Source organism: Hylaeus anthracinus, unplaced genomic scaffold, assembly GCF_026225885.1.
Source record: "Hylaeus anthracinus isolate JK02 unplaced genomic scaffold, UHH_iyHylAnth1.0_haploid 12000, whole genome shotgun sequence".
NCBI lineage: Eukaryota > Metazoa > Arthropoda > Insecta > Hymenoptera > Colletidae > Hylaeus > Hylaeus anthracinus.
Window position 1 is genome coordinate 8,173,569 of NW_026534347.1, and position 18,485 is coordinate 8,192,053.

Genomic DNA, 18,485 nt, shown 5'->3' on the forward strand with positions numbered 1-18,485 from the left:
ACAATGTAGCTAGACGGTTCAATTGAAGATTGCTTTATAATGTAGATTTTACGGTATTTAGTGCAGTCAAATGCAAACATATGTTAACAGAGCCAACGTTAAGAAAATTGGATAAATTGCTCCCAATTGGACCACGAACCTCCTAAAGCCAGGCCCGTATGCTGGAAGCTTTTACATTTAACTTTGGGATAAGACTTCTTCTGCTTCATTTATTTCAACCTTTCCCTTTAGAAATAGACTCCTTGTACTTTGAACGCGATCATCGGAATTAGAACAGACAAAATTGCAGTAAAATAATGGTACCTTTGTGGATATATTTCTCTGAAATTCTTCCTCATTTATGTCTCTCGAATATTTATATTAATTATACACGCAACAATGAATAAAGCAAAGTAGGTCTGCTGATGTAAATATGTATGTGAATACGTGTAACGTAACTGTCAGATATTAATTACAGTATTGAAGAAATTGTAAAGAATAAAAGGACTATAAAATGCTTGGAAAGATACTTTTTAATTGCATAATATATTATTGTTCTCATTTTATAGAAGTTACAAAATACTTAAAACCTTGGCACCACCTTCAACCAGAAATATGTCTTTATTTTGTAAGTCACAGGCTGTTATGTCACGTTTACAGTCGAAATGCTCTGTCATATACATGTAAACATACGAATCGACGAGACACGAAAACGATGAAAAACTGGCGTAGACTATCGGTGTTGTCTTCCGTTCGACTCATCGTCAGTCGATTTCCGCGTCGCGAGCGAGTTCGCAGCATCGATACAACGCTCGAACGATCGCCGATACTTTCAAACGTTGTAACGTTTATTTTATATCATACTAGCGTGACTTGTCGCGCTCGGAATTTTCCGAAAGGAAGTGAACTCGCGCGTTTCTTTGCTTCGGCTTTAGTGCAAGGTCGCTTCACTCATTGGAGGCCTTTGATATTATAATTTCACGATAATTGACTGAAAGTGAGGACTGGCGTAATAAAATGAGCCACCCGAGGGCAACGGATCTCAAATGAAAGCAATTTCATTTTTAATGCGGCCATTAGTTGTTTCAAACATTTATAGTTTCTTCTTCTGTAGTATGCAGAGTATGGTTACTCAGCGCAATTGAAAATAAAAATGAATATGAAAGTTCGAGAAGAAGTGATATGAAAAAAGGTTTATGAAAGGGTCAGAAATGATTTGAATGTGAACGTTTTAGAGGGAGTAATGTAAAAGAATTTTTGTGTAAACAAGTACTGTGTTAACACGTTGATCGCCACGTCATTCGTGGATGACAGGTGTTTTCACTGAGGAACTGAGTGAATTGTTTCTGAAGATGAGGTGTTAAAAGTAAGTCTGAGTTAATCTTTGAATATGGCAGGGTTACAAAAATAAATACTAACACAAATGCTAGATTATGTTAGGTCTGTGTGGCGGATCTTTTCATTAAGGAACTGAATAAATTAATTCCTTAGCTGCGGTGTTGATGAAAATAAATCTGGATAAGATTTGTGAATATAGCAAGGTTACCTGAAGTATTAAAATAAATACCACCACGAATGTTAGATGATACAACTTTAAATTGTATAGAATTGAAACGAGAATTGACTCGTATTAGTCTGGCAGTGAACGTGTTAAAAAATAAAAATTATGCGGCATTAATCAACAAGACAACTTGTGTTTCACTCCTAATTCCAAGCTTTACGTTGACGTTTTGTTTTCTGTATCTAATATTTTGTTACCGACATGAAAGATATGTGCATTAAAAAATAAATTCAGAACGTGCGATGTGCACTGTAAAAAAAAAACTTGACAAAGATTGCAAAACTATAGGATCGAAAATAGAATTATCATCTAACGCTGACTTAGCATGAAATCCAAGGTTTCGCTAGACATGTACCTTCAAACATTGTAACATACAATTATCGTAAATTATTCATATTTCGCAAGGTGAATGTTGAATTCACTGCTCGAGTGTACTACTTAGAGCCACATTAAAATTTCTGTAACCATTTCTTTTTTTTTTGCTTATTTGCAAATATAGGTTCAATAAATAATTTCGATTTACAGTAGAGTCAAAGAAAAAACAAATGATGTTGCAGCGATCTATTTTCATTTGTCCTTTTAAGGAATATTTCATATTTTGTTTTAGAAGTGCTTTATTTTCAATAAGAATTATTTTTATGATTGTAATGATCCATAGTAATACAAATGCTCTCTTCAGAAACCTAACTTAAAATGTCTAACAATCATTCTACAAAATCAATGATGTAGGTAAGAGAGTGGCACGAATGAGCTTCTATGGTTGACCCTCCCAGGTGCACTTAACCCCTTAAGTGGACTCCGTATGCTTCGACTGACGTAATCGTCTAATATCGAAATACATCAGAATAAAGGTCAATATACACTCGCACTACAATGTCAAGATGCAATTAAACATTGTCATTAATTTGATCTCGCGTTGAGTATGGGCGTGTCCGTTTGTGTCAGGTATACACTTAAACAAATGAGGATACTGGATCTCGAGATGCAAAGAAGGCATCACGGTTGATTGCTTTCTGCGAGAAACTGCAATGGGAACATTCTGCGTCCGTGAGATCGATCGGGTTTTGCGCGAACAACTCTAATCCGAATGGAAAAATGGTGGTACGGGTCGTGCCATATTTATTGAATTGACACCGTTTGCGTGTAATGTGAAAATGCGTTTCTTCATCGGGGATCCGATGCAGGCCATGATTAATTAATATGCCCGATGATTACCGACCGTCTAACAATCTTGTTCGTTGTTAATTGGTGTGTCAGTAACGAGTAATGTTTCTTCTTCTTCGCCAGTCGCTCGTTACGCCGCGAACAAAAAAGACATTAGCCTCGGATATCGATCGAAGGGGATCTTCTGAATCGGTGTTTCGTAAGTCACTTTAAAATAACAATTGAAAATTGGTAGCGAAGATTTGAATTGGAGGTGTAACTAAGAACAGAAATTGATATGCATATGTGTATACAATATGTATTGTGCGATGTAAACAATGTCAAAATTTTAAACGAACTTTGATGATTAACTTCTAATTAATCGATCTATTTAGCTCCATTTAATTTTAAATTTATATGTAAATATTCTATTCAGGTTTATTTTCTCTACTTTTCTTATGTATCTAATATTTATTTTTAATATTTTTTGTTAGTCTTAAAATAGTTGGTTAAAAGTTTTAACTGTTATAAATTGTAAACAGCGATTCAATTCTGTGATGATTAAGTGCCACGACAAAATAAACACGAATAATAATTTTTAATTACCCTAAGAAGACCAATAATCATAATTGTTGCAGACAATGTTACCAACGACGCTTAAAAGAGCAAAGAAAAATGAATTATTTATCGTAAATATGATGATTAGTACACGCCGATGCATTAAGCGGGTCTGTAACGACAGTTTTTTTTTTTTTTTATGACAAATGTTGAAAACAAATTCAAACAGCTGCGAAATACAAAGATTAAGAATTGTAGGCCATGCTCAGTACATTAAACACTCCACACTTGCATCGAAGTTGAAATTTACAAGCGTACTTAAAACAACTTGGGTTACAATTAACTACCTTGGCTACTTAATTGCGTGGATTCGAATAAAAAATGTACGGTTTTCTCGAGAAAAAGCATATTTGAAATGCAAAATCGGATAGATAATTGGAAGCACGTAATTGATCTACGATGGCGTATAAATTTGCCGCGGTTAAAACTTTGTATAAGTGAAAAGTATCTGAACATTAACGTCGAGTCTCTTCTTGTTTTACGAGTTGCACGATGACAGTTATTATGCGCGTGTTATGCTTGTCGGGGAATCGCAAAGGACGAATATTTTCCAAATGAATGGAAAGCTACGCGTAATTGTTTATTCGCATTCTCAAGAGAGGAAGTCGATCGATGCAGGGGTTGACCCAACTTCCGTTTAACGATTCACTCACGCGCCGCGCTAACGAAACTGAATTCGACAACGAAAAAGTGCACGTCGCGTAATAACTGCTCGCGGAGATAATTGCTGCATCGGACATTTGTAGCGCATGTGACTTCTGATTAGCGTGTAACGAACCTGTCATTGAATTACGTGGCAGTACAGTTTTCTTCATACTTGACTTTGGAGTCCACTAATATTACTTCATCGTTAAACTAAATCGAACCACGTTGTATAAAAAAGATTACTATCGATTACGATCCGAATTGTATGATGAATGTATTGAACTGAACAGTAACCAGTCACTCGTCATCTGGCGTACACATTCATCATTGTTAGCAAACAGTTATAAACAAAAACACACGTTTAATTTGTATATTGAAAGTGTTCACTTCCCGATTCTAGCACAACGAAAATGACATACAGTTCGCTCAAAATAAAATATAAATAATATTACAAAATAGAAACGTAAGTGCTCGAAATAGAATTAAAATTCAAATAAAATGAAACTCTCACATTTATGATTCTGCTATAAGAACAATGACATACATATGCATAGTCGTACTAAATAAAAACGTAAATGCTTGAAGTAGGAATAAAATTAAAATAAAATGAAACTGTCTCACGTGTGCATAGTCGTATTAAATAAAAAATTGAAAGATTACAAAATAAAAACCAGAACGACTGAAATAAAATTAAAATAATACAAAACTAATGTTCACGCCCTATGTCTTCTTCAACTTCTCATTACATTCCATCGACTGAATAAATTTGTACGACAGTTCGGCGACACCCTCTGTAAGGAGCCTCGGTGAGGAGACTCGAATTCGGTTTCGAAGACGAAAATAGAGCTGCGATGAAGAAGAAATTGGACGCGGACGTATGCGAGGACGAAGTGCGGCGTTCAGCAAGTGACGTCGAACGTTTATACGAAAGTACGAAACAGAACTGGTCGTTTGGCGAATATGAGAGTCATGTGGCGTGTTCGACAACTGTGAGGAACGAGTCGAGCTGCGGGGTCGACGAGATATTGTGACTTATCGCGGTTTCACGCGAAACCAGTGTCGGCGCGCTATCGCTTGGCGAAACGTGGAAACTTGGGAGGTATCCTTCGTTATCGAGAGAATCGATGGCCAGAGGTAAGTAGACAAGGTTTGTGCACGAATATTTAGCGTAGAATTGAATTCTGGGAAAGTAATTTCTAAGGTACACTTATTTATAAAAAAAAAAAAAATATTACTTTGAATGATCCCTAAATCACATATTCCGAAAAAAAATATATATATAAATATTGAAGCAATTTGTATGTTTTGTTGCTATTTAATTTAAGAAAATAGAGGATAAATGTTTATGTTTAATGTAGAGTTATAAATGATTGAATGTAGAGGCACAGAATTAATTGCTAAAAAGAACCATATGACTTTTAATAACCCTTAAATCACATATTCTGAAAAATATATATATAAGTATATATATAATAAGTATATATATACTTTTTCAGAATATGTGATTTAGGGATCATTAAAAGTCATATGGTTCTTTTTAGAAATTAATTATATAAAATTATATATAATTATATATATATATATATATATATATATATATATATATATATATAAATGTTGACGCAATTTGTGTGTGTTGTTGCTATTTAATTTAAGAAAATGGAGGATAAATGTTTACGTTTAATGTAGCGATATTAATGATTGAATATAAAGACACAGAATTAATTTCTGCACCTAACGTAGCGGGCATGTAACTTTATGCTCTATGCATTGAGCTGTGTCGTAACTTATGAATCATAAATCAGGACAATTTTCTCGAAATGTAAATTTTTCAGATAAAATAAAGCATTGTGATAAAATGTTCTATAGCATCTGAAAGGACACTAAAAAATAAGTACTTTACTAAAAGTAGATGGATAATGCTAAAATGTATCTTACTAGTCTATCTTGTCGAGTGGTAGAGTTTGAACTGAAAAACTGCACTGACAATCCTTTTACACTACTTTTGGGACCATTTATTATAATAGAAAATTAATTTTATTATTAAAACAGTAGTATCAACGTTGAATTCATAGTAGTAACGTAGACTTCTCTCTACCCCAAACATCCACAGCTAACGAACAGAAAAACCCTTGCTATACTCACACCGCATCTCAATTTGAACAAACTGTGATGCATTGTACAGAGACCATAGTGCAAGGAGGACGATGAGCGGGCACCTCGACTCCGAGCAGCAAAATGACAGCGTTCCCTGAATCATCAGGAGACTCCCCTGTATCCGCGTTAGTAGCCTGCGACAACCTGACGGACTTCGTGGGCTACTCCCGCGGCCTTGACCTAGCCTTCGACACGCGAGTGTACCATAACCTCAGCGACCTCGACCAGCTGCTTCGTTATGGCTCCTCGAACAGCGTGCCGTGCCTCGAGCACGCTCCCCAGATGACCAACGGCACCGTCTTCAAAGTCATCATCCTGGGCGTAATGGCGGTCCTCAGCTTGGCAGCGAACGCGGCGACCATCTACTCGATCGCGAGGAACCATCGAAGACGGCACAGCTGGTCCACCGTCTACGCACTAATTCTCCATTTGGCCGTGGCCGATTTGCTCGTCACAGTATTTTGTATAGGCGGCGAGGCTATGTGGAGCTACACCGTCGAGTGGATCTGGGGAAACGTCGGGTGCAAACTGTTCAAGTTCATGCAGATGTTCAGCCTCTACCTGAGCACGTTCGTGCTGGTGCTGATCGGGACGGATCGATTCATCGCCGTGAGGTATCCGATGAAGGGGTTGAACGCTACTCACAGGTGCCTGAGGCTGGTCATCCCGGCGTGGGTGCTGTCCTTTATCCTGTCCATTCCTCAGGTAAGGGTGCTTTTGAAATGTTATTATTGTTTTGTTAGTTGATGTGTTAACCCTTTGCCCTCGAGGCATTTTTCGATAGAATTAAATCCAGTCCATTTTTATAATAATAAATTTCTGTGAAACCAAAAGCTCTACTTCGAAGAAAAACATCTACGAACGTTCATGACTCGATGTATTATTATTTCAATTAATAATTAGTTGTATTCTGATGTAAGTGAATTTGAAATTGTACGTTCACAAAATCGCTTTTAAATTACATATGTCGCCCTAGAGACGCCACCCGAGCGCAAAGGTTTAACGCTACACCTACCCACAGATATAATTATTTTGAAGCTCGATGGGTTTCCTCTTCGCGTAAAAACACTGATATTCCGTAATTGCTTCAGTTACCATTTTTGTTCCCATTTATCCCTTTATTTTACAACCCTGTCTGTTCCCTCTATTCCGTACTTGACCGCGAGGAGTTAAAGTGGAAGTCGTTTCGATGCGAATTCAAAGAATCGTTTAAATCGGATTGTGTCGATGGTAGGCAAAACAAGCGTTTGAACAGCCAACAGACTGCGAGAGAAAATTGAGATCCTAATTGACGTCGTCGAACGGCTCTTCTTTAATCCCCTTATGGATTAATCGGGGCTCCTGAATAACCGTATTAATTGCGGTCGTTAATTTACAGAAAGGAAAAAACTGTCGCGCTGGTAATGAATACGAGCCCTTGATTCTCGTGGAAAAGAGACACATCGAGGATTAAATCCTCTACTTACGGGTAGAGTACCCAATTCACCAAATTGCATCCCTCGGTAATTCACACCGCAACGAATTTAATTAGTTATCCCCTAATTGCTTTCTTAGTTCGGTCTCGATCAACTCTGATCTCATTATTCTGGTTTTTGTATCTCATCTTAGGTAGAAAGACATTGATTACAGTTGTTCAAAGCTTAAAGTATGATTAAAAATCGCTCCTTAAGTAATAAAGAAAAACTCAATACTGATAATAATTGAAAACTCTGGGAGGAAATCTCAACGGTAGACCGTAGATCCAGATTTTGATATTATTTTTTTAAAGGACACAAATTTCTTCAAGAATATTTAAGCCATTATAATTCTTACATCGACTGCTTTTGCTCGTCATTTTTATTTCGATGTACTTTAATTCGCTTTATGTTATTAAAATACCTTCCATGATTTTTGTCTAGGACATATTCACATCGTTCTTAAGAGATCTAATCAATAACATAAGCCATTGATCACGAGCCAGAGCGTTACCGTCGTGGAGTATAACTTCGATTTCGACATGGACTTCGATGGTCCAGCCATTCAGGGGATTGTCGTCCATTACCATACATTACCCATTTCTCGTCACAAGTCACTGTCCGATCCAAGAATGGCTCAATAAAATACCGCTGAAGCAGTAAACTGCACGCTTCGTAGCGTCGATTCTTCTGATTCTCATCGGATCTCACCAGAAATCCACTTTCGACCACTTCTCTCAAGAGTTCCGAGATTGTATTAACCATGTACGAGCTGAATTTCTTTTAATGGTCGCGAGACAAATTTCGCAACGTACTATGTACGAATATCACTAGAGTGAAAGTTTTTATGCAAATTCATATTTTTAAAGATTCAAATGATGAATTGAGATTTAAATGCAAGTATGTCTTATCTTCTGAACAATGTAACAAGTATTTTATTATTTTATGTACATTCCATATTTTCACATTTAATTTCTATTTACCATAAATGCATAAATCCTCAGTCTAATTACCAGTTCGCAGATTTACATTTTTCCAAAGACCAATTAAAATCATATCGTTCAGACATTATTAATGGTCCTTACTGGCAGGAAAGCTTTAAATTATTGCTAAGTAGAGGAAAATGAAAGAAACGCTCAACCTGCCTATAAACGTTAAATAAGCCTTAAATAAGGAAAGAGCAAATAAAGCGGAGAACTGGTTGCCTTGATTCCTTTTTTTGCTACAGGTCTCGATATAATCGAATTAGGTTTCCCGCAGTTGTCGACGCGACTTAATTACTTGCTATTTACGAGACAGTTACACGAAAATTATTTCTAATATTGTACAAATTCGGCTCGCTCGAGGGCACTCCTCGAGGGTACGATTCATCGGTGGTAACCGAATATCGGCCACTTAAAATCGGTTTTTAGTCGCAAAAGTGCCATCGATCGGCTGCGCGGATCCAATGAGTGAACTTTTCATTCAATTGGAGTAGAATTTCGATGAAAAGTTTGACAGATTTCGTTAGCATTGATCACGTTTCGAGAGTAATGGTTATTTAATTGTAGGATTAATAGCTGAAATATATGCTTTCGATATATCGGTGAGGGAGGAAGCTTTATCGACTACCCCAAACAATCACACGAGAATCAAACTAAAATAATTCCTTGCTATCGAGACATTAATAAAGCAGGAAGCTTCTTCGACTACCCCAAACAATCATCAAGAAAGTTCTCCATAATCATTGTTGTATCTGGGCTGATTTGTACCTGAAGTTGTCTTTGGTAGTTAGAAGTGTAGTTAACTTTGAGGAGGATTAGGGCACAACTAGTTGAAATGTGCTTTGGTTCGGAATATTATAGTTAACTATTCGCAGCCTCTATCAGAGTACATCCTACTAACAGAAACGCCAGCGTACTTGAGCTATGAAACGATGAAAACGGAAAAATTAATTAAAAATTAATTGAAAGTCTGTTTTTACTTTCATTACTACTATTACAAAATTGTATTTGTTTAATGTGCTGACACGTACAGAGTATTATAGACGTGATTCGGTCATTGTACAATGAGACTGTGAAGTAAAAACGATACGAAATTCCAATGTAAATAGACTAGCAAAATGAATATTCATAAAAAATGTCCAAGAAATACATTTTCTAAATACTTCGTTCTTCTCGATCCTCTGCGTTGAAACAAGCGACTAGAATTTAACCTGTGCTTCTCGAAATGGTTCTGCAGTGCCTCTTGTACGGCTGAAAATATATTAACCTATTATAAGATACGCTTAATTAATCATCGATGAAAACTTATTTGTACAAGAGAAACCGTCGAGAAGAATAAAATGTAAAAGAAATTAAAGAGTGATTAATATCCACTATTTTTCTGAACCGGACGATATGAATTAATAAAAATCATCTTAATTATTAAATTAAACGATTTAGATGTTAAAGATAAATGGTTGTTGGAGCCTATCTGATCTTTGAGATCATTCAAGTTCGTATAAAACATTTCTGATGTTGTTACAATCAAAGAAGATATTTAGAACGATTAGAAAATATTAGTTTTAATAAAAATAAAATTACGTCGAAATAAGTGTTGAAAAACAGTATATCAGTAACCTTGCAGCCTAACACGAAAGTTCTATAAAAAGAAAGTATAAAGAAATTCTTATCAAAATTCTTACAAAGAACTGCCCCCTCCCCTAATTTCTGTAAATTAATATTCTGTATCGTACAAGTCACCCTCGAAACAACCCCGGACACTCAGCCCTAAACAAATTACCTCTTAACTTCATTGGTGGGTATACCTAATGACTGGTGAGGGGTTTACACGAAAGGGGATTCCTTGAGAACGGTCACGTGTTCTAAATACGTCGATAAGCTTCCTGATATAAGACGAACCGACGAATCGCGCGAACGAAGACGTTTAATCTGTAATCGACGAGACGGTGGACAGGGAGCTGCACTGGCTAGCCCCAGAATCATTAGCGTCGAGCTCCGGCTCGGAAGATTTCTTGTCAATTAGTTGTTCGTACGGTCGATGAGCCTCGACCGTCTTCATTCGATTGCTGTCGCGTCTATTTCCAAGACCACCGCATCGACACTTCCTTTTCCTCGGCCTTCTCTTGCAACCCCTGCTCCTGCGTCTCCTTTTATAGCGCCTGCTACTCCGCCTCCTCTTGCAGCCCCTGCTTCTCCTCCTTCTGGACCTTCTCCTACTGGACCTTCTCCTGCTGGACCTTCTCCTGCTGGACCTTCTTCTGCTGGACTTCCTCCTCGCGCACCTCCTCCTCCTGCTGGATCGTCTCCTGGATCTTCTCCTGGACCTTCTCCTGGACCTTCTCCTGGACCTTCTCCTACTGGATCTCCTCTTACACTTGCAGCTCTTCTTCCGTCGTCTTCGTCTGCGTCGCTTCCTCTTGCACTTGCAACCCATTTTTCTCTGTCTTCGGTTGTTGCGACAGTAATCCAGCAGGCTGAGCTCCTGCGCGGCGATTTCCTGGCACTTGGTCTCGTTGGTCGTCGGCAGAACGTAATTACCGCCGTTCTTCTTCAAAATGCCGTACGACACGCCGCGCTTCAGGGCTGTCAGCATCTGTTCCCCAGAAACGGTACTGTCAGGGCTCGTTGTTGACGTTGACGCGTGGAATTTAGTGAAACATGTTTTCCACGAGTGACGTATGGCAAAATCTTTTTAGTAAAGAGTGAATTAAGTATTAAATTCATTGGTGTTTAATGCTGAAGACTCTGAATACGTTAGAACAAATAAAGGTGGGTCTGAAAAGTTGCCTCGAGGTAAAATTATAGTATAAAAGAGATTTTTTTTTCTTAAGTAGGAATTTTTTGAAAATTATCTATTTATATTTAGAATTTGTCAGACAACCCTCGTGGTTGTTGATGGTTGAAATATAGGGACTTCGAAGAACTGTAGGCTGTCGAAACAGTAACTTCGTCGACTACAGAGTGATGGTAGTTCAAAATTCTATCTATTTAGGCCAAACACTGTCAATTCATCCAGTATTTGGATGTTTTAATATCGAGTCTTGCGGAAAATTCCATCAGTCGTGGAAAACATCGTCCTCGCTTTATGATAATCAGCCATTGTATGCGTGAAGACGAACTTTAGAGTTCTTCCATTCTAATAGAGACTGGGACGCGTGACCCCAGTCTTAGTAGAGTTGTAAACTCTCTCTAAATAGAACGATAGTTAAAGCGTTGTGGTTGGAAGAGGTAAACTAACCTGGCGGCGCGCCACTTGCACTGGAATGTCATAGACGGACGATATGTAGCGCAAAATCTCCCGCGACGAGGAGCCCCTCGCCTCGCGAAGATTTTTGATCGCGGAGACCACCAACGCTAGAGTTTTCGCCGATTCGCTCACCATGGTTGCGGAGTTTTCTGACTATTTTAAAAAACAATAATTAAAGTTAAAGAGAGAGAAAAAAAAAGGAGAAACTTCGTGCGAAATCTAAATTTTATTTTTATGTAATCAGAAACTGTGTAATCTACAATTTGTCACGGTTATCATTTTTTTTAAATGATATTCTTGACGTAAACACATGTCGACCAATCACGAACTGTTTATTAGCCATTTAGCGTAATCGTTAAATAATTAACAGTATTCATACTTACAAAGGTAAAGTGACAAGGAGTGGATTAAAAAGAATAATTTAATTTGACAGTAGAATTTTTTAAACGTATAGAATAACAAGTATAATTTCAAAGTGAATCTATACAGTAACTAGGAACAATCATTATGCAAATAAGTACGTATAGACAATTACTTTTCAAACTGAATGATTTTGAATGCACTTGAAGGAAATTTATTTCAATCGGTGACGCGTAAAACTTACGCTCCAAATGATAATATCAATGAGTTATGTCGTCAGTATACTTGACTTGGAAATGACGTCGATGCGTCCTACTTTTCTGAGCTGACCATAGTTCAATGCAACATTGAAGCGTCGCTCTGATTTTGTACTTTCAAAAAAATATGTACCAAAAAAGAATCAGGTATTGGGTTCAAATAATACTCAAGAAATTAAAAAAAATTCTAACTTATTTAAACAATTGTTCCGATGAATGATGCAATAATTATTTCTAGAATAACTGGTGCTTCCAAAAGGAAATTTAATAGAAAAACGAATTGCAATAAATTTTAGTCAAGGCCACGCAAGGACCATAATTGATTCTCAGAATGAAATAAAAAAGTACTGAAATTCAAGTTTAAAGAGACATTCTCACGCAATTATTCGTGAGAAGTATTATTACAAAACAAGAAAGAGGAGGAAAAAAGAAAATAAGAAAATGCTCGAGGAACCGCTTACCTTAACAACGAATATAATAAACTGGCACGCAGATAATCTGCGAACCTTGTGCTTCCAGGAATCTTATTCATAGAGATACGATGTTCGATTCATAATTCGTTGATCTTGAATTCTTTAATGGGATATACGATAAATTTTTGTTAGAAATGATGAACCGAAAATTCTTTGCGTCACATTGCCGAAGAACAATCGACAAACGAGCATCGATGTTTACAAATGAACGATGATATATCGAACCCTTTCGATATCCGTGCACAGTGCGTTCTTTTAATAACCTGTCTTTGCTAAATTAATAACGTCATGATTTTGAAATAATTGAAGCCTTTGGAAAGGTTTGATGTTGGATATGGTTAAATGACGTGATAACTAATTACTAATTTTTGTTTTTTAAATAATTTTCTATTAAAAATTCCCTGCTGCAATTTATGTAACACGTATAACAATATTCTGTACAAAGTCGAGCATATTACGTTCTGAAGTTCAATGACAGCCAACAAAAATAGATGCTGTTTAAAGGAAAATTTGATTCGACGTCATTTTCCAATGTTTTTCAACGCAAATTTCACTTGGTACACATTAAAATATGTGTATTGTATTCAAGTATTAAAATTTGAACGTCCCATATTGCATACTCTTTTATTAAAAATTGATTTGTTTTACTGGGTGGTAGGAAAAATATAAAAACTTCAAAATCAAATGAAATGCTAGTATTCACTATACTATTGCAATTTTACAATAGGTACCGTTCAAACTGCATATGCAAATAGGTATGAAAAAGAGTTGGCAAGAAAATGTAATACAAATATGTCGGTAAGCCTATGGTTCGTTTGCTATTGGAAATTGTAACTTTGCAGGAACTGTTTATTTTGGAATCAAGTAAAGTGTGATCGATACATTCGTAGATGACACGATTAGAAAATTTTTCCATCCTGCACTGATATCAACAATATCCAGCGATACTAATCGAATATGATCGTACCAATAAAAACTTCCACGACGTGTTACTTATAATTGTAAATAGCTGCAATTAATCATAGCAGCGTTGATTGCTTTTCTCGCGAAACCGTTGTTTTCCACGTGATTTATAAGTCATTGCAAAATTCGATTTCTTAGAATTCTAGAGCACGAAGATTCAGTTTTCAGTCACGTGAAATTACGAAACACTGTGTTCTACAAAAAAAAAAAAAGTAACGATTGGAGTTACTCCGAACAACTAGAACTTCCAGTTCATAAATATTCGATGGTCGACGACGTAAACAAATTAACGAACAAATGCTACGATACCATTAGATTGGAAATAATCATTGAATGATTGTACCGTAACCTAACCCAGACCTAACCCAGACTATTTTTATCGTGCATCCTCATGTTTTAATCATTTGTTTTCTTCTTTCAACGTCATTATATCAGAACGAAAAGAATCATATTAAAATACCAGAATTGTTATCGTGTTCATTATATCTTCGTGACGATACGACCAATCGATTAGTGAGTTTTTTTTCCACTTGTACTCGATTACAGCGCGATCAAAACTTTCTGAAATTTACAGACCAGTTCTATTGTAAAATGTTACATTAAAATTCATTTGTTTCTAATAAATTACAGTCAAATTTCCCATTATTCAAAGTTCAGTGCGCTATGAAATCCTGTATTACAATTCAACGATTTACGTTAATATAGGTCTAAACAAATGTTATTTTATTATATAAATAAAACATTAACGTTCTCCAAATCTCCCTTTTTATAATCAAATTATTTACTCCATACAGTTTCCTCCTATAACTTTAATATAAAAAAAAAACATCTTTTTAATAGCTTCGTACCCTCACGAGACATTTAACAATTCCCATTTTAAACGAAGCGCCATATTGAAACGAAAATTGACTGTTGTATAATATTCAAATAAAAAGAGCTATCTATTTCCGTTTGCAGATGTGTATATTCCACGTGGCCGAGGGTCCATTCATCGAAAAATTCAACCAATGCGTAACCCATGGGTTTTACACGGAACCCTGGCAGGAGCAGCTGTACGTGTCCCTCAGTTTAATTTTCATGTTCCTGTTACCTTTAGTCATCCTTATCGCCACATACGTTTCTACTGTGCTCACAATTTCCCGTAAGTATATTTTCCAACGATATCTACGGACACTGCACGTAGGCTCTTCACCTATGATTTTTTTAGAACGATTGCTCATTCTACGTACTGAATCATTCAGTCTTGTACGTATTTTCTTAACATGCGTGGTGTGTCTGTATTTTTTAACAGCTTCTTTTGTAGCTGCTGGCATAGTAAGTATAAAAGGTTTTCTAGAAGAGAAGAGAATTAAAAATAATATCATACAGCCCTTTATTTCTACTCACTACATGCGGCTTGAATTTTTAACCTAAAGACCGAGTAATAAGATTAGTAGTTTTCTAGAGATACGTACATGTAGTATATAGTCAAATACAATAATTAACCCAGATTATTAAAATACTCGTTTTTTAAGTGAACCAGGAGTTCCGATTTCTATATAATTCCTGCTACTGTGGAAACCAGAAATTATTTCGTGGAACGAGTAATTTTGCATTTTCTCATGTCATTTGAATAACGATAACGTTATCCTTTACGACATTTATTAATGGATATATTTGAAACTTCAAATGAGACTCGTACAAACCCGTTCAGGATTTTGAAAATAAGTCTGGGAAATAGTTAGTGATACATGAAATTTGTAAAAAGTGCAATTCGAGTTATTAACAATTTTATATAATGCCATTCACATATTTGTTACATATTTTATTTTCATTTACTTTCGACAGATTTTCACTCACACGTTCACTAGTCGCTTCGTGTATACATAAAATAATATATATTTACTATTTTAAAAATATATTATCGTTCAAGAAGTGTGAGTCATTCGACCAACATTAAAAATAAAATCATTTTAGGTAGCGAGAGGATGTTCAAACTAGAGTTAAGCAACAATAACGTGCGGAGCATGAATGGAGACCTAAACAGGCGAAAATTGATGCATCGAGCGAAAATGAAATCTTTGAGAATCAGCGTCGTCATCGTGGCCGCCTTCATCGTTTGGTGGACTCCGTATTATGCGATGATGATAATCTTCATGTTCCTTAATCCAGACAAACACGTATGTCCTTTGTGCTCTTAATGGTAACCTTAATTGTAATCAATATTTGCATGCAAACTTCAACGAAACTTTCGTACTTTACTTAAGAAGAGTTTCTTAAGAGAAAACAGACATGCGTTGGCTTTGATCGTTTTAAAGTTTAATGGCTCTCACGACGATTACCGCGCAGCACTGCTCTGAAGTGCGGTAACCGAGCACGAGTGACACGAGACGTATTGTATCCCTAAAGTATTTTGTTCACTCTGTTTTCCGAACATGTGATTAGGTCTAAGCTGAAAATAACAAATAATTAGGGGTGTGCGGGATTCCCGAAAATATTCGGGATTCTCGAGTTTATACGGGATTCCGAGTTGATTCGAGATTCCCGAGAATACACTATATTCCGTAAAAATCCAGGATTCCCGAGAATGTACGGGATATAGAATAATATCTAGGATTTCCGAAAGTGTTGTTATTCTTGAAAATTTCAGCGATCCGAATGTACGGGATTTCGAAATTCCGGAAATTCCGAACATTTATGGGATCTCGAAATTCTCGCGAATCCCGAATGGTTTCGAGATCCCGGAAATTCACGGAAATCCCGGATGTACTCGGGATTCTGAAATTCTCGGGATTCCATCCCGATCCCGGGAGGAATTCCCGTCCCGACCGGGATCCTGCACACCCATACAAATAACACATAAATTGAATTAAAACTCTAACAGTACGTAAATCACTCATCCTGATTTTGTCACAGTCGACAAGTACCGAAACAATATTTGTTCTCAACAAGGTTCCCACATTATCGATTAGGCATTGTACACTGTGTACACATCGGTTTATAATGCCTGATACGCGCAACGGACACGATGATTTAACGACCTCGTGATATTTTCAGCTTAGCGAGGAATTACAAAGCGGAATCTTCTTCTTCGGCATGAGCAACAGTTTAGTAAATCCTTTGATATATGGCGCGTTTCACCTATGGCCGCGCAGGAAGCGTCAGAGATCCTATTACAGGTAAATTGGTAGAATTAATTCCTCCGTTGAAACATGTTCATTGTTCGCGTCACATCTTTATAAAAAGAACGTCGTCGCAGCAGTTTTGAGAGACGGTGGGGATAACCGCGCGTCTCTTAGAGGGGGTATTGTCACGCCACTTAGAGAGGGTTCACTTTGAAAACAATTTGACATTACCTAGGACAACGTAATAATTAAGTGGCAAAGAAAGAAACAAGCAAAAAGAAACTTTTCTTCTAAATGTCATATTGTGTTGTAAAAGTGCACAGACATAATAATCTAGTGGAGGTAGGATTGAGAAAGGTTTCTAATACTGGATAGTTTAAATTAGGTATACATTATAACTCTGTGACTTTATATTCAATCATTTATGATTGCAGTTGAAGTAGTAATATTTATTCTTCATCTTGTTAGGTACTACTTTCTAACTTGATCTCTTACGTGACCCAAGTCTTAACCTGATGGCCATTACAATTTATCTACACACACGCAGTTCGATAAACAACAAATGTTGCGTATCATTGCTCCATTAACCGAGCATAAGTGTACTTGACAATTATTATAAAAAATCCACTATACAATGTTCACCTTAAAATAGTATAAATATCCTCTGGAATATTAATTTCGTGTACGTCGTTTGTTTTACGGTTTTCAGGGAGTTATCTACGGTACAACGACGACTTACGCCATCGATCACCAGCGACAGTAGCTACAAACGCGATCCACGAGTCGCCATCTTATCGAAAAATACTTCGAACACTAGTATTTGAACAAAATCAAACCGCGAAGGAACGAAATTTTCAAAACAAAACATTTTCCCATCGAACATTCATACATAGCATTATTATAAAATAGGCTATATTATTCTTTCGGAGTTTGGTGCGGAACTTCGAATGTTAATTTATATACAGTGTGTTTCATGCCAACGAGTTAAAAGTATTCTTGCGTACGTTGAACATAAGTTAGGATTGTTAAGTTTGTATTATGTTCGTAATCTTTTACGAATTACTTTTCTTGCAGAGGAAGTATCGATCTTATACATAAAATAATTATAAATAATGATGTAAGTAGACGGTTCGAACAAACATAAATTTAGTTGTTGACTCTGTAAATATTAGCAGTTAATGTTGTGTAAATGTAAAGTGACGATAGATGCGGAATAGATAGTCTGAAATAGTTGTTTCATTAAGTGTTAACAATAAGTGGATGAACCCAGGATATAAGGATATTATAAACATTAAAATATATCTATATTAAACATGATTAACTGTGCATTGTAAAATATGTATAACACGTTTTTATACGAAGATTTCAATTAAATGCATTTTTAGTAATATTTTAGAACGAAACGCATAATTTATTTTGTATTGTATTACATTACGTGTATTATACCTGTTTAATTTTGAAATTGTGATTTCTTTCCCTCGTTTCATTTTAAATATTTATTTTTCCATCAGCCAATACATTTAAATAGACTAGTATTGATT

General features: G+C 36.3%; 2 protein-coding genes across 6 annotated transcripts; one reads left to right on the forward strand and one right to left on the reverse strand.

Annotated features, from left to right (window-relative positions):
* The first annotated feature begins 747 nt into the window (after nucleotides 1-747).
* On the forward strand, nucleotides 748-18,406 carry LOC128890180 (gonadotropin-releasing hormone receptor). Of its 4 annotated transcripts, none has more exons than XM_054148456.1 (7): nucleotides 748-1,345; nucleotides 4,724-5,080; nucleotides 6,132-6,808; nucleotides 14,798-14,981; nucleotides 15,797-15,999; nucleotides 16,877-16,998; nucleotides 17,654-18,406. In XM_054148456.1, the coding sequence occupies exons 3-7, from the start codon at nucleotides 6,185-6,187 to the stop codon at nucleotides 17,766-17,768; spliced, it is 1,248 nt and encodes a 415-aa protein (XP_054004431.1). In that variant the 5' UTR covers nucleotides 748-1,345; nucleotides 4,724-5,080; nucleotides 6,132-6,184; the 3' UTR covers nucleotides 17,769-18,406. The 4 variants fall into 4 exon arrangements, with proteins under 4 accessions (XP_054004431.1, XP_054004434.1, XP_054004432.1 ...); XM_054148459.1 differs by having other exon boundaries at nucleotides 16,882-16,998; XM_054148457.1 differs by lacking the exon at nucleotides 748-1,345 and adding an exon at nucleotides 2,808-2,903.
* Nucleotides 9,405-14,791, reverse strand: LOC128890188 (arginine/serine-rich coiled-coil protein 2-like). Of its 2 annotated transcripts, none has more exons than XR_008460572.1 (2): nucleotides 10,321-11,708; nucleotides 9,405-9,791 (listed from the first exon to the last, which is right to left on the reverse strand). XR_008460572.1 is itself a non-coding variant. In XM_054148471.1 (2 exons), the coding sequence occupies exons 1-2, from the start codon at nucleotides 11,920-11,922 to the stop codon at nucleotides 10,465-10,467; spliced, it is 813 nt and encodes a 270-aa protein (XP_054004446.1). In that variant the 5' UTR covers nucleotides 11,923-14,791; the 3' UTR covers nucleotides 9,405-10,464. The 2 variants fall into 2 exon arrangements, 1 of the variants encoding a protein (XP_054004446.1); XM_054148471.1 differs by adding an exon at nucleotides 11,779-14,791 and having other exon boundaries at nucleotides 9,405-11,133.
* Nucleotides 18,407-18,485: the final 79 nt, after the last annotated feature.

Excerpts from the sequence above, each read along its gene's own strand:
- LOC128890180 (XM_054148456.1), top strand. The coding sequence starts at position 6,185 with ATGACAGCGTTCCCTGAATCATCAGGAGACTCCCCTGTATCCGCGTTA. Across the intron at positions 16,000-16,876 it reads TCCTTAATCCAGACAAACAC|CTTAGCGAGGAATTACAAAG; the intron begins GTATGTCCTTTG and ends TGATATTTTCAG. Across the intron at positions 16,999-17,653 it reads CGTCAGAGATCCTATTACAG|GGAGTTATCTACGGTACAAC; the intron begins GTAAATTGGTAG and ends TACGGTTTTCAG.
- LOC128890188 (XM_054148471.1), bottom strand. The coding sequence starts at position 11,922 with ATGGTGAGCGAATCGGCGAAAACTCTAGCGTTGGTGGTCTCCGCGATC. Across the intron at positions 11,134-11,778 it reads TGCAAGTGGCGCGCCGCCAG|ATGCTGACAGCCCTGAAGCG; the intron begins GTTAGTTTACCT and ends TCTGGGGAACAG.